Raw genomic sequence first — 23,024 nt, forward strand, 5'->3', positions numbered from 1 at the left:
CTGCGGGACGAATGCGTATGTACTTTTACTTTTTTTTTTTTTTTGGGTAGTCAATACCAGTCAGTGCAGCTTCTGGAGATACGTTGCCAAACAGGAATCATCGATTTTTTTCTCATTATACCAATAACTTATAATGGACGAATACAGAGAAGTAATATTATTATGATGATGTTCTTCCACGAATTTAAGTTATATATATAATATTATATATATACACACACGTTCTGTGGATAAATGTGTGTGCACAGGACTTGAAAACCGGCAAATTCCACAGCTTGTATTATGTTATGTCCAGAACATCGAGAGTCGTTTGGAAAAACCGTTCACTATTAGTGAGAATTTCATCAAATCGCTGCGACTCGAATTACTTACCTTAAATATCAGTCTGCACTTGCACAGACTTGATGTAGGTACGCATTACATTTATTCGGGAAAAGGTGGCACAATTTCAGCCTTGAACTTGCCCTCTTAACGTTCGTGAGTAAAGTTACGAATTTCTTACACATGCACTCTACAAGTATAAAACGAATAAGTACTAGATGAACCTTGACTTCAGACTCCAAATAGAATACTGATTTTATCTGAAAAACGGTTACGTTCAGTTTACTCAATGTCAGAGTAACTTTAAAAAGTACTAAATGTTTTCTCAAAAATCGTTACTAGTATGATTTTTCTCACAAGTTTGATTTCGCAAAGTTTCAATCGAGGCAAATTTTCAGAATTTCTCAAGTGGAGTTCAGTCAAATTTAATAATTTCTCCCGTAAGTTTGAGAGGGACACATTCACCAGCAGACTCACTCGCATCACACGTACCAGTAAAATTCTGCAAAAATTGCGAACCTACAGTACTTTTGACGCAACGAACAGTTCGTGATGTTCATGCATTCGGACATTGCGATGCGGGTTTATATTCGACCGAAATATATGTGTGCGTACCTGGCAGGTTCAGGTTTCAATAAATTTTGTCTCTTTCATTAGCAGTAGAGACAGTAGAAAGTGGTCAGCCAATCGTTGGTCGTCGAGGCGGCGACGGGTGCACCGTGAAATCGTGAAAGAGGGATCTCTGGAGTCTTTCCTGGCGATTCCGATCAGTCAGTGTTGGGCGAGCTGTTATTCCGGATAGTTGTCAAGTTAGGGAAAAAAAGTGTTACTGGAGAGTGACCGGGGGGCTATTTTTAGTCATTGTTTATTAAACGATCGAAAAGAGATCATCGAAGAAGTTCGAGAAGAGTTATGAAGCTACCAGGATCGGTGCTCGTATGCACCGCATTACTGGTTACAGGTGAACATCTAGTTTTCCAATTACATAATTACCATTTTTGTTTTCCCCATTTTAATTAGGTGAAATTTGCAGTCGGATAGTGTTGAGCATTTTTTGCGAAATGTAATTACAATTTAATTGGAACTACAAGATTGCCGAGGTGCTATACCGCGTGTCCCTGATAAGAGGGAAAGTTGCGCTTGTAGACTTTAAAGTTAACTACTTGTCAGGAATATATTTCGCTGTGGAAAAAAAATTTTTCTTACATTTATACAATTCAATATTACTACAATCACAACGGGGACGTTGGCACGTTGTTTTTAAATTTTCAATTTCGATTTTACCTGGCTTGAAACGCCTTCGCAAACTTGTTCCATAATGGATGACCATTATCGTGATATATTCGCGTGAGACGTGGTCAAGATGCAGCGATGATTTTCACATTGATGCAACACCTCCTGCAGTGCAGTTTATCGTTCAATCGGATCGTGATCGATCGGTACATGACATTATACCCTTAGCTGACATAATGTTACACTCAAATATCACAGTTTGTTGTGTAATTATCACGGCACGTAACAAATAGACTTCTTTATTAATTTATTTATAAAATCTCTCGAATGCGAATGAAATCGTCAACGCTTTCCAATTCGGACGTGCGCCATTGCATGACTCTTTGAAACGCAGCGAATTTCACAGGAGAATTAAAATTCCGCACGTGTTCAAATAATTCAGCATACAATTTGAAAAATTGTGCAATGCCTAATTAATAGCGAAAGATGGAGTCCAACACCGTACCAATATTGTTTCCCGAATTTTACTCCGAAGGTCTAGTAATCGTTCGGGAAGTAGTATAGCTTTTGGTGATTATCGTATTGTTATAATTTAAGCCTACAGAATTATTTACATTCTTGCATTTAACACCCATATGGAAGTCACGCGCAATGGTATATATGTATAAGTTATAACGGTATTGTCGCCTCTGGGCACCTGTAGATATATACCGTAAACATGTCATAAAATCCCATCGTTCTTACGTAAATTTGTGCTTTCGCTTTCCACTAATATATGCGCATCATTTAAAAATTCGAAATCACTATATTATTCAAAGTATAACAATATCATCACGAACTATACCTAATATGATTTCGATATTCTGAGTAATTTATTCGTTGTACGGCTAACCAGACGAATCTGTAAACAAATCAGTTTCAGTATAGAAAAATTCATTTCTTATAACCGTAACACGATGTGCAAAATGATGGTATCTCTTCTCGAGGAAATAGCTTGGTCTGTACGTTACAGAGGATCACAGTGAAACGTCCAACGCGCACAAACATCGCCAATACAAAAATGCCGGAAGAAATTAGAATCCCTTACACGTACTATCTGTTTGACTGTCGCTCACGAGGATTGGTTTGTTGAACTTGTAGCTGGAACTGAATCCATCCTTATCTATATATTTTGCGGATCACGATCAGTACGTAGAAAATCTGAATATCGTGGCCATTTGAAGAATTTACGGAATTTTGGAAAAGGTCATCCTCATACTAGTCATTAGAGAAGCCTTCAGTTTTATCTGTTTACGATCACGTATACATACGAGTACTTATGTATGTAAGACTTTATAGGTATTAGACGATCGATCCGTAGGTATGAGACTTTCTAAGAACGCGTCTACATCGATATCTACAGGATTTCTCTCTTCAATTCCTAATCACAATTTGGGAATGTACCGGAGACGATTAGCGTTAATTGCTTCTTTGAAATAAAAAGTAGAAATTAAAAGATATATTATATAAAGTTGGAACGAAGCGGGCCCTACGAATTGATTTCGTTACGTTAGCATCGTTAAAACTGTGATCAAGCACCGCGCATTCGGTATAACTATAAAAAAATACGACCTGTGCACGAAATGCTCAGGCACAATTATTAGGGAAACCGAAAGATGCCTCGGTGAAAACTTTCTCGCGTCTCAATTTACGTTTCGAATTTGTTTTCCATCTGTATAATTCGCTGAGACTCTGTTTTAATCTATGCGAAGATTGATTATCTGTGCGAGATAAACTTTCAGTTTAACTTTATCCAATGTATGAACAATATGGACTCAACTCGTCGCGGCATTGCGATCGTGATCGATTACCAAGGCTGCAAATTATACCGTATATGTGAACGTGGGAGAATGAATGTCATTTTATTTCACCTTGCACTCGACGGGACATAAACCTACTTTGAAGGTATAGATTGGAGCAGTTGTACGGATAGTTTTTCCAGTTACATGAAGCTTATTACAGTTCGCCGAAAGCGTATTCTCGAATAATTACCGAAGCCTTTCTAATTCTCACAATTATCGGAATTCGAAATTTTTAATAATTTATATTGAGATTCTCACGATTGCGGCCATGCGTCCGATTTTTTCTTGTCACAGTTCACCGTCTTCCTTATTATGCGAAACGAGAAAAGTATTTATGAAGATAATTTACATGTCACTAATTAGCAACACGAGTGAGAATATCGGAATTCTGAACCGAAGAATTAAACAAGCGAAGGTTGTTTTATCACCGATTTATGCATATAATGTTATTGCCACGAATCTGATAGCCTTGGATTAAAACTTCGTGCGAACAATGTCGCCGACCATCTTATATATTAATTATACTATACCTATGTTGCATTCCTCGTGCATGCGTGCATGCGTATACCTGTAAGACAGTCCGAGAGCAACAGAATGATAAATAAAATGAGATGATAATCATTCGTGAAAGTTCAGTATATCGTACGAAGCCGGTTACTCCTTTATAGATATACATATACACGCGCATGGCGTACGCATACTTGTAGAATACAGAAACCGCACACATCATACCGGTCGCCACTGGAACGCACTATAAATTGTGATAGAGCAAGCACCTGTGATTTGACTTGCTAAATTTCAAGCTTTGACATTTATATAATGTACAAATGGTGGTTCCTCAGCGAATAGCGAATTATCTTGTTTTCTGTACGGTAGTCAAATTTGATTGGAAAAAGAGCCAGTCTCAAGGGTAAAGTGAAAATATTGTTTTGCTAATATTGGAATAAATGTATACGTACGTCGAAACGGAAATGTAATATTTGTGATATTTCGTCACTGAGGTGGTAAATCAAATACTGTTTTAGTGTGAATATATATCGCGTGGTATGCATACATATGCACGTGTATGTACACATTGTACATATCTACGCGTAGAAAGCCGGCGAGCGATCATTCGTGTTAGAGAAACTTAAAGTTTGTTTACCAGGAAATCAGGTGTAGTGAAATTGCAAATACATATTGGAATCGCAAGTATAGGTCGTTTGAGCCAAGCAGGTCAAACTTGTTCCTATAATCGCGTTACCATATTTGTATAAGAATTGATTTCCAACCGCAGAGGAAATTAAAATAATCACGCATCTTTGTAATTTTCTTTATTTCTGTTCCTACAGTTTGCGCTGAAAAAAGCGTCAAGTTCAGCGATGAACCGTTTATCTGCCCGGAAGGTCAAGGAAACGGTAATTTCGCCGATCCGGCGACCTGCAAAAGATTTTATCAGGTACGACGGTGGTTAATTTTATAGCACCAATTTGTTTCAACCCAATTTTCTTTCCGTGATAATATTACTAACACGTAACGTTCATCTCATACAGTGCGTAGATTCGTTTCCGTACCTGAACAGATGTCCCTCCGGGCTGCACTTTGACGATATCAGCAAATTCTGCACGTTCAAAAATGAAGCAAGATGCGGTCCAATTCCTGTTAGTAAGTACACATGAAATATTCGTACTCACATGATTTCAAGTTATCGTAAATTTTACAAACGACTACAAGGTACATCGGTTCTTTTTTTTTTTTTGATGTGATTACAGCTCCTGCACCGATAACGGAAACGCCTATAGACATAGCGTTAAAATGCGACACCGCGAATTGTGAATTACCGTATTGTTTCTGCTCCCGCGATGGAACGATAATACCTGGAGGTATACAGCGTGAAGAGGTAATTTTAATTGAATAGCTCGTTATGACATTAAATTATCAGGCGATTTTTATTTACCATTTACGTAAATTGTTGTCAAGTTTTTACAATAAGTCATTCGAATTTTAGTATTAACACTGCACTGGTTGAATGTTACAGACACCCCAAATGATTGTAATGACTTTCGATGGTGCAGTAAACCACAATAACTTTGATCACTATCAAAAGATATTTGCGAAGGACAGAGTGAATCCTAATAACTGCCCGATAAAGGGGACGTTCTTCATCTCACACGAATATTGCAATTACAACATGGTCCAAGGCCTGGCGCATGACGGTCACGAAATTGGTGTTGAAACCATATCGTAAGTGGAAGATTTTTAAATGGTGTATAATTTCGTTCTACATTTTTCAACTAATTTAAAAATTCCACGGATCTCTTTTTAAATATTTTGCTTTGAGTACGAAAATATTTCTTCTTCAGGAACGGCTTATATCACTATTTATGCTTTACAGTCTTCAGAAAGGTTTGGAGGACAAAGGGTACGAAGAATGGGTCGGTGAGATGATTGGTATGCGAGAGATTTTGAAATATTTCAGTAACGTTACATCCAGCGAAATGGTTGGCATGCGTGCACCATATCTAAAGCCTGGTCGTAACACGCAGTACAAAGTCATCGAAGACTTTGGGTTCATATACGATAGCAGCATTGGTATTTCACCATCAAAAATACCAATCTGGCCGTATACTCTCGACTACAAAATTCCTCATGAATGTAAAGCTGGAACATGTCCCACTAAAACTTTCCCAGGTAAGTAATGCATTAATAAGATGTAATGCTCTTAACAATCATTAGCACTGCGAAGAAAACGTTGAGTCAATTTACATTGTTTGAATCTCAGGTGTTTGGGAATTGCCTCTCAATGCTCACTACGTAGAAAGCTACGAAGGTGGGCACTGTCCGTACTTGGATCAATGCGTCTTACACAACCACGATGCCGATGATGTTCTCGAGTGGCTCCAAGAGGATTTCAGTCGTTACTATGACCAAAATCGGGCGCCTTACATGATGCCGTTCCACACGAATTGGTTCCAAATCAAAGAATTGGAACAAGGTCTTCACAAGTTTGTCGACTGGGCACTCTCATTGTATGTCTTGAAACGATTCTGAAGGTTTATTTTGTTGTTCTATGGAATACGTTTAAAAGAATTGAATGTATTTTCAGGCCTGACGTATACTTTGTGACAGGCACACAAGTCTTAAATTGGATGACTGATCCTACGCCATTGAAAAATTTGAATACATTTGACGCATGGGGATGTAAGAAGCGGGACAATGTTCCAGAGCCAATGTGCAATAATGCTAATAAGTGTGCACTTGATTTCAAGCCTGCGGAAGCCAATTTTACCACAACTAGGTAAATAAATAATGGTTTATCAATTGAAATAATACATTTTTGAGATTTTTAATTGAAACAGTTTTCCTTAATCTGATTAATATAATATTTCATGATTATAACCGATTATCGATATGTTATAGGTATCTAGAAACATGTAGGGAATGCCCGAATAAGTATCCGTGGTTGGGAGATGCTGAGGGCACTGGATTATTCAATGACAACTACAATCCGGAAAGAAAATAGTATTCTTCTACATCCGATTTTGGATTGTGAGCTGGGAGGAAGAAATACATAACGGTTATGTGACGCACAATGAAATAGTTTAAGATGGTTTAAAAATATCCATTACTATTTCACACTGCATAGTGCTCAAAAATTTGAATGCCTGTTTTCAACAATCAGCATTCAAATACTTAATAATAAATACGTACGTTAATAGTTGACGAATTTATTGAATTAAGTTCCAGTCGATCTAAATAAGCATGTAGTCTTGTATAATTAATCTGTTCGAATTTTTCAAACACTTATTGAAAAGTTATTTTCTTATAGCGAACACCACAGATAAAATCTAAACTCAGTCATCGCCTGTTTAGACCGAACTTATCCTTTCGTTTCCCATGCCGGCGCGTGCTTTCTACCCCGTCTGATACCCGGAATCTTTACCGCTACTAGCAAGCCGCGGCAAGTTTAGGCGCGATTCCGGGGGTGGATCGTCGATAATCGCGAAAGCTGGCGCTGATCGTTGGATGAATAGCGATAAATATCCGGGAATTGAGGCTCGGACTTTCAGTCAAATCGAGTCTACGGTAACGATAACATCGCTGCGGATCATCTTAGGTATTCTCATTTTTCCATCCTCTCAGTTGAGTCTCTGTTCCTCTCCTCTCCAATTAAAAAATAGTAGGTTCACGCCTTCAGGCCTCTGAATCTCACAGCAGCTCTCCACATGCGAGATAAAACCATGGATCGTACACTCACACCTCATACACCCTTGACACGACTTTATTACTAGATAATAAGGGGTTTTTATGCCTCAGCGGCTTTTCCTCTGCGAGCCAATAAATTGCAATAATTTTCTTGGCTCAATCGAGTGTTTTGATCACTTCATTTCGGCCCATATTTCATCCTCCAATCCTCATTTTTTTACTATAGAATCACGGAAGCTTTGCATGTTGGAAAGTTTTCTGACTCTACATTGCTACTTGTAGAATCACTCTCACTTTTCAAAAATGGGATCGCATTTAATAAGCTACTCCATTCAAGCTCATTGTTAAAAACTGTGCACTTGATGTGATGGGAAATATGTAAGCTGCTATATCATTATGATATAACACTTGTATGATGTATTTCGTGTTTCACTCAACACATGGCTGTCAAATAATTTTCTCGACAGCTTAGCTTGCTACTCAAGCTTGGAGCAAGTAATAAGATAAGTTCTACCATTATTCATTCTCAGATTATATCGGAACCTTTCAGTACCTTTCCCTCCAATAATTTGCTAACACATTAGGTTTAACGGAACAAGGTAAGATGATAAATAAAGTTCAGACAAACTTGTTGCTCGTTAGACAATGTCTAGATTATATATGTACACGTCATTAAAGGTAAATCAAGTCCTCTTGTGGCAGAAGAGGAGTGATTAAGAGTTTCACTCAAGAAAATAGATATATCCGTGCGATGAAAATTAATTTTTTCGTTTCAATTCAAATTATGATTCAAATGAAGTCGAAGCTAGCAGCCAAACGTGTTTAACTTTTTGGAAATGGAAAAATTCAGTTTAGTTTTATCCTCATTATTCTATAAAAGTGTTGGGGGTTCAAGGTGTTTCACGAAATTTTGATTTTCGGACTCCACTACCTTATTTGAATAAACATTAGAACGTTTGGCTGCTAATTCTGGCTGCTAGCTTTAACCTCGTGTAATTCAATTGATATCATTCGAACATTATTGTTATGTGTAAAAAAAATAGAATCCTTGGTATACGCAAAAACGGCATACCCTTCAATTGCAGAAAGGTTTTATAGATAGTTCGTAGGATGTAAAAAGTAAAGCGAATGTGGCATGAAGAAGATGTAACCTGAATGCTACCGGCCTATTACACAAAACTGTGTCGAAGTTTAATACTAGTGAAGAACCTTCAAAAATTCACTATACAAGACTGTTTTCAATACTTTCGTTATTCTATATTATGTAAATATTTACAAGAGAAGTTAATAATATTCACCATTTATTCAGAAACAGTAGTATTGCATGTATGAATGACCTATGAAAACGATACAATATTCTCATTGTGTCTAGCGCACTGGAACCCACTCCAGAAATTGGTCACCCCACTTTTTACGTTCTGAAAAAGAATTGGTATTCTGAATTAGGTCAAGTTGCTGCTAGAGCTGACAGCATTGAGATTTTACTAGGTGGAAGAAAAGTTACTGAGATCTGTTCATAATAACATTGAAAATGGTGGCAGTATTTAGTAAGTATAAAATAATCATGATGATTGAAGCAAAGCTAACAAAAAAACATTTAAAATAAAAATTTATGATCCTGTCATGTGTATAAAATTACAGAATATTACTGTTTACCTGGCTCTGGAAAATCTTCAGGATGGCGCCGAATGTAATCACGAAAAACGGCGTCCCTCTCTGAAAGTATGCTTTCTCTTTTGAGATGACCCCATTGACCTATACCAGCTCCCAGTACGGTAAGCACTATGTGTGATTGAATTCCTGGAAGAAAAAATTCGAGTCAATACATTGGGGATCAATTTCAATGTTATTACTATCAATGTGCAAAATGGTCATCTCAATTTAGACAGCTAATGACTGTACGTGGGATTTTCGTACATACAAGATACAAAATAAGTAGAGTGCAAAACAGTTGAAATTTTAGCTGACAGCTGTAAGAAAACAACAATTCCGATGATACTTACAACGAAATTTATTGTTACTTGCGATTGTTGCGTAACAGGGTAAGTAAGGTTAGGTTCAAATGTTGAGGGGCGGATCGATAACGAGTTACCACCGGTTAGCTCGTTCTAAATTTGTTGGGTTCAAAATATATAAATTGACGTAATTACCTGACATTAAAGGTCTTTTTCCAAAGTAATTTACGACTAGAGCCGAGGCGAAACCTGCCAGAGCACACGTTACAGGAGGCCAATAATCGTATAAAACAAAACGTTCACGCTCTGGATGGGGTGTCAATAGGTCTAAAGCCCACTGTATGTTGGGTTCTTTCTCTGTCATTTCGCCCATCGTCCACACGAGATTCTTCGACTTCACGGATAGTCAAGGTTCTAGTCAGGGCAATACTGCTTGAGCCAAATTAATTGATATCAAAAGTGTATGATCAGGGACGAACGTCGTTTAATCGACTTTCGATACTAGCTCAGCTGTCAAAAATGGCTGTGAGTACGACTATCGATCTCGAAGCGCGAAACTCTTTGAATTTCCGGCGATTTCGTTTTCAGCTGGGTAACATTGGAAAATTGATGTTGCATATCAAGTGTTTGTTAATTCGCGCAGTAGTAACAAAAGTGTGATATTGAATCTGGAAGTGCTTATATTGACAGTTACCTTCTCTGCTAAAATAAAAACAAGTTTACTGCGTTACACATTTCGTATAAATTAGTGAATATGACTAAGGTATAGAAGTATGAGATGCAATACAAGCATATCGATCACCCGGATGAAATTTGTGTCTGGATATTACTTTACAATTAATTTATTCTAACCTTTTTCAGGGCAAAGCTGGTAGTAAAAATGAGATAGAAAAAGAGAATTTAGCTGAACCCGCCCAGGCAAATACATCCGCTTTATCTCCGGAAGAATCAGATATCCAAAAGTCAATCGAGATAACTATCAACAGTATTGAAAATTTGTCTACAGTTAATATGGTAGGTGTTCAAAGCATGAGAATTAAAATCATCTATGATTCATGGCCATGTGAATAATTTACAGTTAATTTAATACGCAGGTGGGAGGAGAGGGTATCGAGGTACTGATAAAAGTTCAGCACAATGATAATATGTTGGGAGAAAGTCCTTTGCTAAAATTAGACCAGATTGAAGAGGACTCTGTGATCAACATCGATTATAATACTCTGTTTACAATTGTAATAAATAAAGAGAGCAGCACGCAAACCGCAGTATCGACGCCAATTTTAAGTAGGGAAGAACTTTGTGCTAAAATCAGATATGTTTCGGATTTTAATACATTTTTCTGGGTTTCATTGGTATGTTTGAATTTTGCAGTAACCGCTTTGACAAATTGCAACAGTAGCAATAATGCGACAATGAATACCATCGATGCATCTGGGGATGCCAGCAGTAAGGACAAGGCAAAGCGGAGTTCTGCCTTGAAACTGAAAAACTCGAAGGGAAATCATGAATCAGTTATTTTAGGAATCTGCAATTTTGATCTTATACCACTGTTCTTAGGTAAACAGAGCACTGTAAACTGAAAAAACGTTTTGTGACTAAGAGTTGTTATAAATAATCAATATCTCTTCATAAACTCTTCAGGAGAAGAAAGCCTGACAGAAAAACTGATATTGGAAGTGCCATCGCTCAATGCTAGTGAAGCAATTATTTCTTGGAGTAGCTTACCACGTTTAACTGTCTCGGCACGGTTACTGGATAAAAACATTTTCCCTCCTGAAATGAACATCAATTTTCTGACAATCACCGTCGAAAGCATTTATAACTTGCCATCTTCTTTCACTGAAGATATGGACTACAAAGCAAGCACAGTCGTCTATGCCTCAAGTGAAGTATGTTATACCTGGTTATTAACAATAGCGTTGGACCATGTATTTATCATTTGTTACATGGGTTCACCATCAAGCGGTATTCTCATGTATATCATACTCTTGCCGAATAACATTTGAGTGGAAAATGAAAATTGGTTGTTTGCTCTGCTTAACATAGGTGCCAGATGATATTACATTTGACAGTGGTGTAAGGATGAGTGTTCCTGATACTGAAAAAGTTAAGTGTTGGGAATCATTAGCCCATTTGGAAGGACATGCTAAGTTCGCAAAATACAAACTGAATAGTGATGTTACAAGAAATGAACTTAAAAACGACCTTGACCTCAAGGTACACAAGAGTATTCCTGTCTTGAATAGTCAGCTAGCTGATTAGACTCATTGTCAGAAAGATGACTTATCAGTTGAAATATAAACTGACTTCTCATAATCTATGTACCGCCTATAATTTTCATGAACAGTTATCAGAAACAGTAGCAAGAGTACAGTGGAATTCTATGCGACGTTCGTTGCTTTTGCATTCAGGATCTGAAGAGATGTTGAGCGCAATCAAAAGGTGAATATTAATGAAGTGAAAATTAAATCTGAGAGAAAAGTGCCTGATATTAAGGAAGTACCAGTCACATCTTAACTTTTTTGTATGCAGGTACAAGTATTGGCCGTTTTTTTTTAATGTTAGTGGAAAGGCAAAGAATGGAGGAAAGCAAAAAACAAAAGAGACGGACACTTACCTACTATTTCAGAGCTATGTGGACGTTTCTGACCTCCTCTATCCTGGCAGTAAGTTAAAGTGAAGTAATTATACTTTCAAAATACACATACATCCTATTGATTGTTTTTATTTCTGAGATAAAAATCCCTGTAGTATTTTCAATTTTGAAGAAATGCGGTATACAATTTTACACACACAGCGACAAGAACTCGAGTGGTTGCACGATTACACACGTTCAGTTTGTCAGCTATGGCTGAACAGACGGGAGTTCATAAATCTGTATTTGTAAAATACATACCAAAAGAGTCGATCAAAGAAAAGGATTTGAAGAGGAGAAAATCTTCTACAAAAGATAGTTCACTTCCAATGGTTGGTAAAGCAACTATAAGACATCAGATATGAAATTCTCGAGTTTCGTAACACTATTGTACTATAATTTCTTCAAACTGAACAATTTATACAAGCAGACTGCAGGAGTATCAACAGAGACTGAATACGTACCAAGTTTTCCTGTAATGTCAGAAAACGGTCAGTCTACATTTGTCATCATCGAGTTTGAATTACATCATTCATTGCAGCCAGCACGAACATTGGCAGATCTGACAGGCAGGCAAGTTGAATTATAATGTACTATGTAAAGGTACTTCCAGCATCGATAAAAGAATGTTTGAAGGTAACGACAAACTAATAGTTGTTTATAAAGTTGGATGATAATGGATAGTTGCAATATTGATTGAATGCATTAATCTGTACGCATTTTTCACACTATTCATACTTTCCAAGGTAATTGTAAGCAAGTAATTCAGTACAATTCTTAAGCAATATTTACAGCATAGACAAGATGGTACACAGTTGTATCTTACCACCAATACCATGTACAAGTGATCTGGCTGAAGAACAGTACTCAAACTGTATCAGAAAATTAGTAGACACACTTTGCGAAGCATACCAGGTATCACTTTGTCGTCATAATTAAATTCTTCATCATTCAATACCTCGATTTGAATTTTACATTCTTGCGTATTGGTAAATGTCGTGATATTGTAAATGATTTTAATAAAGTAATAAGCACGACAATCACTTGGTATGCAGGATTTTATTCAAAACCATATGATACCTAGTGCATCTCAGCAGAGATCCCATAAGATTTCATCATCTGTAGAAATATTTGGTTCAAATGAAGGATCTAACAGCGGGAAAAAATTTGGTGACGATATTAATGTTGGATCAGGTGATCAGAAGGACTGTAAATACAGCTACATTAAGGTGATTATTCAAGTAGAAGCTACCACTCAGTACTAGTTTACATTGCATTATATAATTGACAGTAAAACAACCAATGTCAATCAAATTGTTTGTATTGAATTTATTCTCAAAATCAATTTTTATGAAACATTCAATTTGTTCAGGATGACATTGCTTGCTTTGTACAATATCTACATGACACAGGATCATATTTGACCGTACGTAGTACACTGAAAAGTAAAATAATAATGCTACTGGATCAAAAATTCAAAATAGAAATGTATATGCTCGGTAAAAAAGAGTGTCAGGTAAACTACAATTACTTATTATTGTAAAACTATAAAATAACTACAATTTCTAACAAAAAATGTTTCAGAACGAAAATTCATAATCGCTAAATTATTGATTTTTTCGTTTTTTAGAACTTTGTCGCTACAACTTATATATACCTGGTCGAACAAATGCATCGCACCTTGAATATAGTTGTCGAGGGCCAGAACGCCAGAGACTTGTTAAATGGTAATCCTATTGCAAACGCAAGTTTCTTTGCAGAAGAATCATGTGCATTTGAGTCCACAGACGATGCACGTACAGAGTATCTAAATGTATGCATTGTCATTTTTTATTTCTAATTGGTGAAGCCGTTACGATTATTGTATTCAAATCCCAATTCCTACTGTCCTCTTAGATAATAGAAAAGGATAAAAAAAATCCTGATAGTTGGGTCGAGTATGCCGTATACTTACTTCGCATTAAAGATATAGACCGTGCCACAGAATGTTGTCGCGAGGCCATTGTATTAGACAAAAAGCATAAAATCGCGTGAGTCTGATTACATAGTTTGATCACAATTATTACTACTTCATCGATGCGCTTGGATATCTACAATTTTCATGATAATTATTAATTCTTACACAGATTACTTTTATATGGCGTAATTCTTTGTCATAAAGAACAGTACTGTGATGCAGAGGTTTTTCTTCAAACTGTGACAAAAATTTATCCTCGGTTTCCCGAAGGATGGGCTATTCTTCATCTCTTTTATCTTCGAACGGAATACTTCCTAGGTATATTATATTGTTACATTAAACTGTGAAGTGATACCACATGTAATTTTAAATTTCAGGTGCTGATGTCACTATTCAAGTTGCACTAAAGTGCATGAAAGACAAGGATTTGGATAGCATTTCCACCCATTTTTTGAATCGCGATCCATTGGTTTGGACAGCATTAAATTATCCAAAGAATAGAATTTATCTTGTAACAGCAGTTTTACTGCTGAAAATGTTTTGCTTGGATGTAAGAAAAATTTATTTTTCTCTGATTCTCATAAATTGCAATAACGAAGTATTTAAATCAGTTTGCAGGCATAGCGCTTTCACAAGAATTGTTAGAAATGGGCAGAACAAGATATTTTCTGTATTTTATGGCTACACAACATTATATGGAAGATAGATATGACGATGCAATATGCCATTTACAAGAACTAGTAAGCTTACATGGAATGGTACGTGTATAACAATAATCGTTGCAATTTAGCGATCGTCACTTACACATTCTAGTTGAAAAAGGAATACTTAATTGGTGTACTAATGAAAATTTCCAGGAATACTCAGTGGCAAGCTTAATGGGACATTGTCACTTGAAAGTGGGCAACTTTGACCAAGCAATGTACTGTTACGAATTTGCCAATTGTTCATTTGATCGTCCTGAAGACCTACATCTTGCACAGCTAAGGTAAACAAATATAACTCTTCCATTTGGAAATGATGCATTATATTTCAGTACTCAGAATATATTTTGAAATAGAGTAAGTTAGTAGGTTGAAAACATGATTTGTGGTCCACTAAAACTCTTGAATATCAGATTGGGATACCTATATCTTGACACTGATAAATACGAAGCTGCAAGAAAACTTTTCCTTGTTGTTTGTAAGAATTCACCGACATGTCGGTCATGGCTTGGTGTAGGAATTGCCTCTTATTACGTATGTTATGTCCAATTATTAACATAAATATTTGGGACATGATGATATCGCAATGAATAAACTTAAATTTTATTTTACTGTACATAGTTGAACGATATGAAAAATGCTGAAAAATCACTGACAGAAGCTAATAATTTGAGCATGCATAATGCTGAAGTGTGGGGCTATCTATGCTTAGTGAACATGTCATTACAGCGTTACGACGAATTTCTCCAATGCTATAGACAAGTTTTGAAGGTAATAATAATACTTAACAAAAATGACTTGTTTGTTGAGTATTGGGGGTACAGGGTAAAATAAAGAACGATTATATTTTGTTAGCAAGCATTATAGATTTATTGACTTTTATTTTTTTGAAAACATATCAGAACAATCTGTCGAATGTACGGGTATGGACAATGATAAAGGACCTAATGGACAGTCTCGATTATGTAACTCCTATGTTAACCATTGATTCCAAGGAAAGTTTTATGCACGAATCACCAGAATTTGAAGGTGGCCAGGATTGCCACGAGCCTGACGATAACTGAGGAAATTCAAGATTGCATATATTCCTGCAGCAACCCGTAGGTATGTTAAATAATTATTTTATATCAAGCAACGACTTGGAAAATATCTGGTTTAACTTATATTTTCATGAGTTATTTTATATTATTTGGAAATAATTATACCGTATCCACAGCGTTAACAAATGTAAAATTACATGCTCTATCAATAACAATGAGTTACGTGTAAAGAGTAAAATTACCTTACTTGCAAGCACCTAAGTACACGGATACATAAATTAGATTAAGGTGTACCATGCATTTGCAACTATCACACGATGACTGTGATGTTGAATGCTATACAGTGTGTTACTTCTAACATGAAAATTATTCATTTCTTATTATAAAAATGGTTAACATTCTTGAAATTTATGGAAGCTGCAGTTTTAATAACCAACATAAACTATTTAGATAGTACTTTTGTATTGGTGACGGCGTTCAAAAAAATCAAGTCACATAAATAGTGGTCTGCAGAAACTGGTTGATTATAATTGTTAATAAAATAACATAAATAACAAAAATTTAAATAACAACAAAATAAATACACATATAAATCCTAAACAATTCAACAGTGTGCTAAAATAAACTTGTAAAAATTTGCAATAAATAAATATCGATTTCGTGATGAGAAAAAAAAAAAATTCTTCATATTTCTTTTTCTAAAGCAGTCTTGCATCTTAAATTTTTAAATTCAAATATTTAGTATAAAAATATTCGATTGTTTTTTAAAATAAATAATTTTCTTTTTCTTTTCATTTACTTTTTTTCGTATTTACTTATGTGAATACGCATATTATATTTTATTGTGTTACAATAAGTCTGGTGCTACCATTGACTCCAATATGTGCGTTCACCATTTTCAACATTTCTGACTTCTATTATTAATGTTATTCAACATTAAATGGCAGTAAAGATTACTATGCTTCAACAATAATCGATAAGAGTATAAATATAAGTAATATTGATGGTACCCAAAATGTAATAGTATTGCTTCAAGTTGAACAAGACAAATTAAGATCATGTCAAATATATTAAACGAAAAAATCAAACTGCCATATGATCACGATAGATAACTTTTGAGTAAGAAGATTTTTACTCATAAGTGGCAGTATAACAAATAAGAGAATAAAATTCCGAATAATTATTGTTAAACTAGAAATATTGGATACATTTTTATGAATGGAAATTGTTGACAATTTCAAACTTCTTTTGAAATCTTATATTTTAACCATACAGTTGGCATGATCATATTTTTTCAATAACCGTCTTGATTACAAATTATAAGATTTCATTTCGATTGACACAAAATTTACAAACTTGCAAGATATATAAATTGAGCATTGCAACTTGATATCGATATCTCTGCTTGCATTATTTACATCATCATGCCATCTGTTTTGATAACATTAAAAAAATTTCGTTTATTTAGCATTACCAGTTTTTGTGCATCACTATATTATGTACAAATTATTTTGTTTAGATTACTGAAGTTTCTTTATCTTCTGGATTCTTAACAACTTGGCTGTCTACATTGCTTGAAGCTATTTCTTCATTATCCTGCACCTTGATTTCCAGTGATGAAAGCGCTTCTTTCTCGACATCTGAGGTCTCAACGGCGTTACTAGCTTGCAGAAGTTCTTCTGCAATATCTTTAGGCTTCTGAAATATTTCAGCTTTTGCTTCACTCTGCAGTTCATTTGTCAGAGTGAGTACATTTTCTTCCGGCTCCTTCACATTATCAAGGCCTTTTGCAGGAATTGAATTCAGCTGTTCACATTTAATTTCGTTATCAGATATATTTTCGACAGTGCAGTTTGTTTCCAGTGTACTGTCTACTATATTGATTTCAGTAATTGTTTGAATGTCTGGTTTTTTTTGTGATTCATCTAATACTTTTGGCAATTCGTTACTAGTCTCAATTTGTTCAACAATATCACAGTGTTCACCGGTTTTATCTTCATCAGAATTCGGAATCATAGAATCAATTTCACTCTCTTTCTCAGCATTTTTATTACATAATTCTTCTGAACTGGTATTCTCATAGTTCAGTATAATCATTGGTTCAGATTTGTCAGTTATATCACAAGTATCAATGGAGCAAATTTTATCAGTATCACTTTTTTCAATTCCTATCACACCAGTAGATGGACTGGCATTTTCTGAATTTATAATTGGTTTCGACGCAAACTTGTCTCCGTTTTCGGTTTCATTGACTGCGTTAACAAGCGCAGTGTCCTCAGAAGATTGTTTTTCACAGATATCGTTTACATTATTGGTTTCATTGTAATTTTCACTGTTATTGACAATTTGGTTATTGGTAGATCGTTCAGATTTATCGTTATTAAGATTGTCTGACTGTGTGTTGCTTTCGTTAGTATTCGGTTCTTGCCCTTCTCTACAGTTACCGTGGTGTAAACTTTTTGATTTATCATTTCGCTTATGTGTTCGTTGAGGTTTTGGAGTATACGGCTCTTCAAACTTTTTTGGAGTAGTATATTTCTGTGAATCATGCTTGGTCTTATCAAACGTTCGTTTTTGAGAATGAGTAGATGCACCCGAAGATTTGTTTTTTTGCCTAATATTAGAGTCCCGATTTGAAAAATCGGCTTTCTTTTCAAAATGCGGAGACTTTGGAGAGTCTTTAACTTGTTTTCGTTGCGTGTATGGTGATTTAGATTCGTTTTCTCCAGGTCTCTGCTGTTGTGCATCATACTTAAATTCTTTCCTAGGTAAATACGGAGATTTAGAGTTACCATCCGTCTTACGATGTGGATGTGGGCTCTTTGGAACAGAGCGCTGTTGCTCATCATTATCTCGGTTGAAGTAAACATGACTTGTTTTATCATCTGGAGATTTATGATTGAAAAATTTATCATGTTCGTGGCTGGATGCCTCATTTTCTGATTGACTGCTGTACAGAATGCGGGGTTTTTGACGTGGTCCAACCCGGCCTGTACCAGCAATACTTGAAGAACTCACTAAAAGTTTATTAAAAATATAATTTCGTTTTCTGACATCTATGTACTAAGAATTTCTGCTAAATATGCCGGACATTGATTCTCAATTTCTTGCTATCTTCATTTACATACCTTTAACACTCATCACAGGACTCTTGCTAGTAGTTGTCTCGTGATTGACAATAACTTTGATACTTTTATCAGTCGCTACAACAGTCCGTTCATCAATTCCGTTCGGGGACAGAGATGCAGATTTATTAGCTGAAGGTGACGTATGCCCATGATATTGCTCAAACGAATTTGAATGCTGGTAAACTCGATTGATAGGAGATCCTCTCGGAGCACCACGACTAACATGCTGCTTTCCACCACGGCCACGAGGGGAATCATGATCATTGCCTGGTACAATTATCGCAAGAGAAGTAACAAGGTATGTCCATTACCAAAAATCTACATAACAGATAATTCATTCTATCGATTTTCAACTTTTAATCGTTCACCATTACTCCTAACCCTCCTAACGAATCTCATAACTTGGCTACCTTGTTCAACAAAAACTATCTACACGCGATAATATTTTTATCAAGTGTGAACAGCTGCTTCCTATTTATTGTTTCAGTCTATTCAGATCGCACAAAGACATGAGTACTTGTTTAAAAATGCAATGGATTACCTATGTATGATCAGAAACTCAAATATCTGAATAATGTTCCCGTAATCTTACCGTAATCTGTAATACTAACCATTGCTTTGCCACTTATCGAACTCCTTGTGGTCTTTTCTAACAGTCTCTCCAATATTTAGGCGCACAGATTTTGGAGCTCCAGTTTCATTTTCCGCAACGTTTACCTAAAGCACAAGAATAATTTCACCTTTCGCCATTTGATTGGCAAAAATCGTTCGCATCGAATTTTTTAGTTTATTCGCAATAATACGGGCTTGATGGAAACAATTTGGAACTAACTTCCCATTTTTTCACATTCTTCCTTTCTCATAAATGAAAACGAAATTCTTGACTGCAAGATTTGAGTTGGTGCAATACTGATCATTACTTTCTACTACCTTTCTACTATTTAAACCATTTTTAAATTCCCGTTTCTCTGTTCTCAGAGAAACAAGGAAGTTATTGCAACAACCTCGAAAATGTAAAGTTGATGTTTCATCAGTTCTCGATGTTTGGAGATCCAGACAACCACTTCTGATCACTTTCAGATGCTGTCTATGCGTATGTAAGCAAGTGTGTGATCAATTTTTTTATTCAATAATATCTCAAGAACAAGTTGCCAGATTTCAATGATCTTGGGCTCAATCGATGTGGCTTTTCCAAACTTAGACTTGATTAGATTTTTGCTTTGAACGCGGGTTCAGTACTCTTTGAATTATTTTAATAAAAAATTCCAAATGTAAAATAAAAATAGTGTTTTGAGAATGGATGAATGGATTTGAATGAAAATTGGTACTCGAAAGTTTGTTGGGTGGCTGATTACGAATCTGAGGTCAGATTTGCGGAATCCACAAGGGCGAATCTAATATGATGGAAACAAAATCTAAAAATATTCCGATTTTGATAGAAATTAGTGGGTGGCGGTTTTTTGGGTCACCGATAAAGAATCCAACGTCACACTACCAAAATTTGTAATGTTGGATCAATTATAGTGATTCAAAAAAAAAAAAAAAATCGTAATATCTTCAGGTAACAGTATCCGAGGGCTTTTAAATCATTAATCACGATTCTGATTTTGTAGTTCAAAATTTGAATTGGAGATTGTTATTTTTTTCTCTCTGAACTTGTAACTTGCACTTGCACTTCTTTCTTGCAGTTTCAGATATCTCTATAAGGATTATCATTCTTGCGTAATAAAACATGTTAAGACTCACCTTATTATTATCCCACTCTCGACGCCAGTTACCCTCAGCTGTACGTTGGCGACTAATTCGGGCTTCGTCAATTCGATTGCGCTCAGCTCGCCAAGCTTCATACTCTGGTCTGGTAGCATCCTTAGTTCCCGAGGCTGATCCTCGATAATCCTTTGAAATGAGAAAGAAGTAAATTCAATATTTACTCTGTCATCTGGAGTAACTAAGTTATTACCAGTAAATCGAGTCACTGATTTAAAATATTATTACAACTATAATATTAAAAGATTTTCGTGCAACGTCAACATTTTTTTTTGACTCATGCAATATCACTTACTTTGGAATGCCCTTGCGGATCCCCGCCTCTTCTTTTAGAAGTTCCTCGCTGAGATCCACCGCGACCTCTGAATCGATCATCTCTCAAATCATCTCTAGCCCTTTCTTCTCTTTCAGCGTCAGCAAGAAAATTGTAGCTAGGATCTGGAGGTGGTCCATCGCCCTGAAGTATCAATGAATTTTTCAGATATCAATGAAACAGTCACTTATTTTTACTCGATTATTTTCAAGTACCACTGCACTGAGAATAATATACTGGGATTTAATATTCTAAATTCAAACAGGTGAAGACAAATATCTTGGTAGAATATTTCTTTACCCTTGTACCATTCAATCTGAAAATTACATACCTCAGCAAATACGTGTGTCTTCTTTCCATCTCCACCTGCAGCATGATATTGCTGTTGTTGCACACGATGTTCTCTCGCAAAAGATTTTGGCTTGTAATTACCATTACTTCTTGGAGCAGGTGGATTGGAGAATTCAGGTGGTTCCTTTCTCTCCGGCCAATCGGTCGGGGGGACCATTTTTACCAGGGCATTTAATTTAGCTGCATTTTGTTTGTCTGCTTCCACTTCCTGAGAGCAAAAAAAAATTACCACCAATGTAAATTTTAAATAACTTTCACAGAAATGTTACGTGAATTTCATTGTTGAGCAAATAGATCTTCCTTTTCCATTGCAATTTTTGTTTCATGCGTCATTTACAATTGAGAAAAAGTTACATAATTATCTAAAGATCTTTTGTAATTTTTTTTCTTTTTTCTCATAAATACATTCTATTCATATACAGATCGTATAATCATGCATATGATTGTTTCCTTGGAATGAGAATTTTGCATTGCTGATATAAGTATGTAAATAATTTGCTGTATTGGATATCAACTATCAAATATGTGTAGATGCAATATTTGCCGTGACTATAGATAAACATCTTAGGAATGTGTAAAAATGATGTCAGCAATGAGGCCGTTGTAGCACAGGGTATTCAATTACCCAATTCTACTACTTTACTCATCTTGTAAATATGACCCGTAACACATACTTCATGCCTTCGCCGGATCTCTTCATTCCTTTGCCTAATCTTATTAATTTTCTCTTCCAAAGCAGTCGACGCCATCTGAAACATGTAGAATGTACGTGCATGTGAAGTATAACTGAAGATATAAACTATTCAAAATTCAATCTATTGTTTAAATTTTTAATGCCGCATTTACTTGTTAAGCAGAACTGTGCTCTAAGTAGCACACGTACTGTAGCGATGATACGTGTCTTTGAATTACTGATAAAAGTAAGAAATTGCTGTTTCACAGATGTGATTAATGCGAATTTATCAAAAGGCGATATAGATACTGGCACGATGGCTTGTAAAAGACGTTAATCGAACTGGACGGCGAATACAATATTTGCGAACAACAGTTAGGCCGAGTTAATTAGTATTTCATATCACGTTTTAATATGGTATGATCAGACATCGAAGAAGGAATGTCACCTCAGTTTCCTGTCTATTTTTTGTTTTTGTTGCAAATATTCGCCCACACATACGGAGGTTTACGTATATAATTTAGGCTGATAAAATAATGCGAAATATCCGTACCTTCTGATTTGTAAATTGACTACAGCATCGGTTCGGCGTTATTCCATTAGACAAACGGAGTACTTGTCAATCAAACGAACCTAGGCGAGAGCAGAGAAGCGTACAAAAATACGGGAAAGACGATCGGGCTTCAGACCAGACCCTCCAGACCGCAATGCCAGATGGCATCGGCATTTAAGCTGTCAAAACGCGTGCGCAAAACTGACTTCCTATTATTAAAGCGCAACTAGATTCGACGGATGAATTCGAAAAAGAATAACTAACAATATCGATTGCAATTGTCAATTAATAAATTAATTTGTTAACGCAAAGCTTTTCTTTCCTCAAAATTATACACTTCGGTAAGAAATGAAATAAGTAGGTGGCAA

The 23,024-nt window shown here is 35.8% G+C and overlaps 4 protein-coding genes across 4 annotated transcripts; 2 read left to right on the forward strand and 2 right to left on the reverse strand.

The window, feature by feature from the left end:
• The first annotated feature begins 1,043 nt into the window (after positions 1–1,043).
• Positions 1,044–7,092, forward strand: LOC107227156 (chitin deacetylase 1). Its single transcript, XM_015668211.2, has 9 exons — positions 1,044–1,282; positions 4,727–4,833; positions 4,928–5,039; positions 5,147–5,274; positions 5,413–5,618; positions 5,770–6,065; positions 6,157–6,403; positions 6,481–6,672; positions 6,795–7,092. The coding sequence occupies exons 1-9, from the start codon at positions 1,234–1,236 to the stop codon at positions 6,895–6,897; spliced, it is 1,440 nt and encodes a 479-aa protein (XP_015523697.1). The 5' UTR covers positions 1,044–1,233; the 3' UTR covers positions 6,898–7,092.
• A 1,772-nt stretch (positions 7,093–8,864) lies between these two features.
• Positions 8,865–10,034, reverse strand: LOC107227124 (NADH dehydrogenase [ubiquinone] 1 subunit C2). Its single transcript, XM_015668173.2, has 3 exons — positions 9,731–10,034; positions 9,237–9,380; positions 8,865–8,998 (listed from the first exon to the last, which is right to left on the reverse strand). The coding sequence occupies exons 1-3, from the start codon at positions 9,906–9,908 to the stop codon at positions 8,949–8,951; spliced, it is 372 nt and encodes a 123-aa protein (XP_015523659.1). The 5' UTR covers positions 9,909–10,034; the 3' UTR covers positions 8,865–8,948.
• Positions 10,035–10,121: 87 nt separating this feature from the next.
• LOC107227112 lies at positions 10,122–16,342 on the forward strand. Its single transcript, XM_046734342.1, has 22 exons — positions 10,122–10,298; positions 10,397–10,549; positions 10,630–10,819; positions 10,907–11,092; positions 11,177–11,424; positions 11,582–11,752; positions 11,883–11,977; positions 12,165–12,201; positions 12,395–12,502; positions 12,601–12,661; positions 12,928–13,085; positions 13,226–13,399; positions 13,543–13,686; positions 13,801–13,983; positions 14,067–14,200; positions 14,297–14,445; positions 14,505–14,677; positions 14,739–14,885; positions 14,985–15,115; positions 15,245–15,365; positions 15,453–15,602; positions 15,734–16,342. The coding sequence occupies exons 1-22, from the start codon at positions 10,290–10,292 to the stop codon at positions 15,893–15,895; spliced, it is 3,084 nt and encodes a 1,027-aa protein (XP_046590298.1). The 5' UTR covers positions 10,122–10,289; the 3' UTR covers positions 15,896–16,342.
• Positions 15,678–22,810, reverse strand: LOC107227133 (dentin sialophosphoprotein). Its single transcript, XM_015668183.2, has 8 exons — positions 22,657–22,810; positions 22,105–22,179; positions 21,411–21,638; positions 21,062–21,223; positions 20,746–20,895; positions 19,611–19,716; positions 19,000–19,266; positions 15,678–18,888 (listed from the first exon to the last, which is right to left on the reverse strand). The coding sequence occupies exons 2-8, from the start codon at positions 22,177–22,179 to the stop codon at positions 17,387–17,389; spliced, it is 2,490 nt and encodes an 829-aa protein (XP_015523669.2). The 5' UTR covers positions 22,657–22,810; the 3' UTR covers positions 15,678–17,386.
• Positions 22,811–23,024: the final 214 nt, after the last annotated feature.

The sequence above is a fragment of the Neodiprion lecontei genome, chromosome 3, assembly GCF_021901455.1.
Source record: "Neodiprion lecontei isolate iyNeoLeco1 chromosome 3, iyNeoLeco1.1, whole genome shotgun sequence".
Classification (NCBI taxonomy): domain Eukaryota; kingdom Metazoa; phylum Arthropoda; class Insecta; order Hymenoptera; family Diprionidae; genus Neodiprion; species Neodiprion lecontei.

Excerpts from the sequence above, each read along its gene's own strand:
- LOC107227112 (XM_046734342.1), top strand. Across the intron at positions 13,984-14,066 it reads CACGTACAGAGTATCTAAAT|ATAATAGAAAAGGATAAAAA; the intron begins GTATGCATTGTC and ends CTGTCCTCTTAG. Across the intron at positions 14,886-14,984 it reads TAGTAAGCTTACATGGAATG|GAATACTCAGTGGCAAGCTT; the intron begins GTACGTGTATAA and ends GAAAATTTCCAG.
- LOC107227133 (XM_015668183.2), bottom strand. The coding sequence starts at position 22,179 with ATGGCGTCGACTGCTTTGGAAGAGAAAATTAATAAGATTAGGCAAAGG. Across the intron at positions 20,896-21,061 it reads ATCCGCAAGGGCATTCCAAA|GATTATCGAGGATCAGCCTC; the intron begins GTAAGTGATATT and ends CTCATTTCAAAG. Across the intron at positions 19,717-20,745 it reads GAGAGTGGGATAATAATAAG|GTAAACGTTGCGGAAAATGA; the intron begins GTGAGTCTTAAC and ends CTTGTGCTTTAG.
- LOC107227124 (XM_015668173.2), bottom strand. The coding sequence starts at position 9,908 with ATGGGCGAAATGACAGAGAAAGAACCCAACATACAGTGGGCTTTAGAC. Across the intron at positions 9,381-9,730 it reads AAAAAGACCTTTAATGTCAG|GAATTCAATCACACATAGTG; the intron begins GTAATTACGTCA and ends TTTTTCTTCCAG. Across the intron at positions 8,999-9,236 it reads TGAAGATTTTCCAGAGCCAG|AACGTAAAAAGTGGGGTGAC; the intron begins GTAAACAGTAAT and ends ATTCTTTTTCAG.
- LOC107227156 (XM_015668211.2), top strand. The coding sequence starts at position 1,234 with ATGAAGCTACCAGGATCGGTGCTCGTATGCACCGCATTACTGGTTACA. Across the intron at positions 1,283-4,726 it reads CACCGCATTACTGGTTACAG|TTTGCGCTGAAAAAAGCGTC; the intron begins GTGAACATCTAG and ends CTGTTCCTACAG. Across the intron at positions 5,040-5,146 it reads ATGCGGTCCAATTCCTGTTA|CTCCTGCACCGATAACGGAA; the intron begins GTAAGTACACAT and ends ATGTGATTACAG.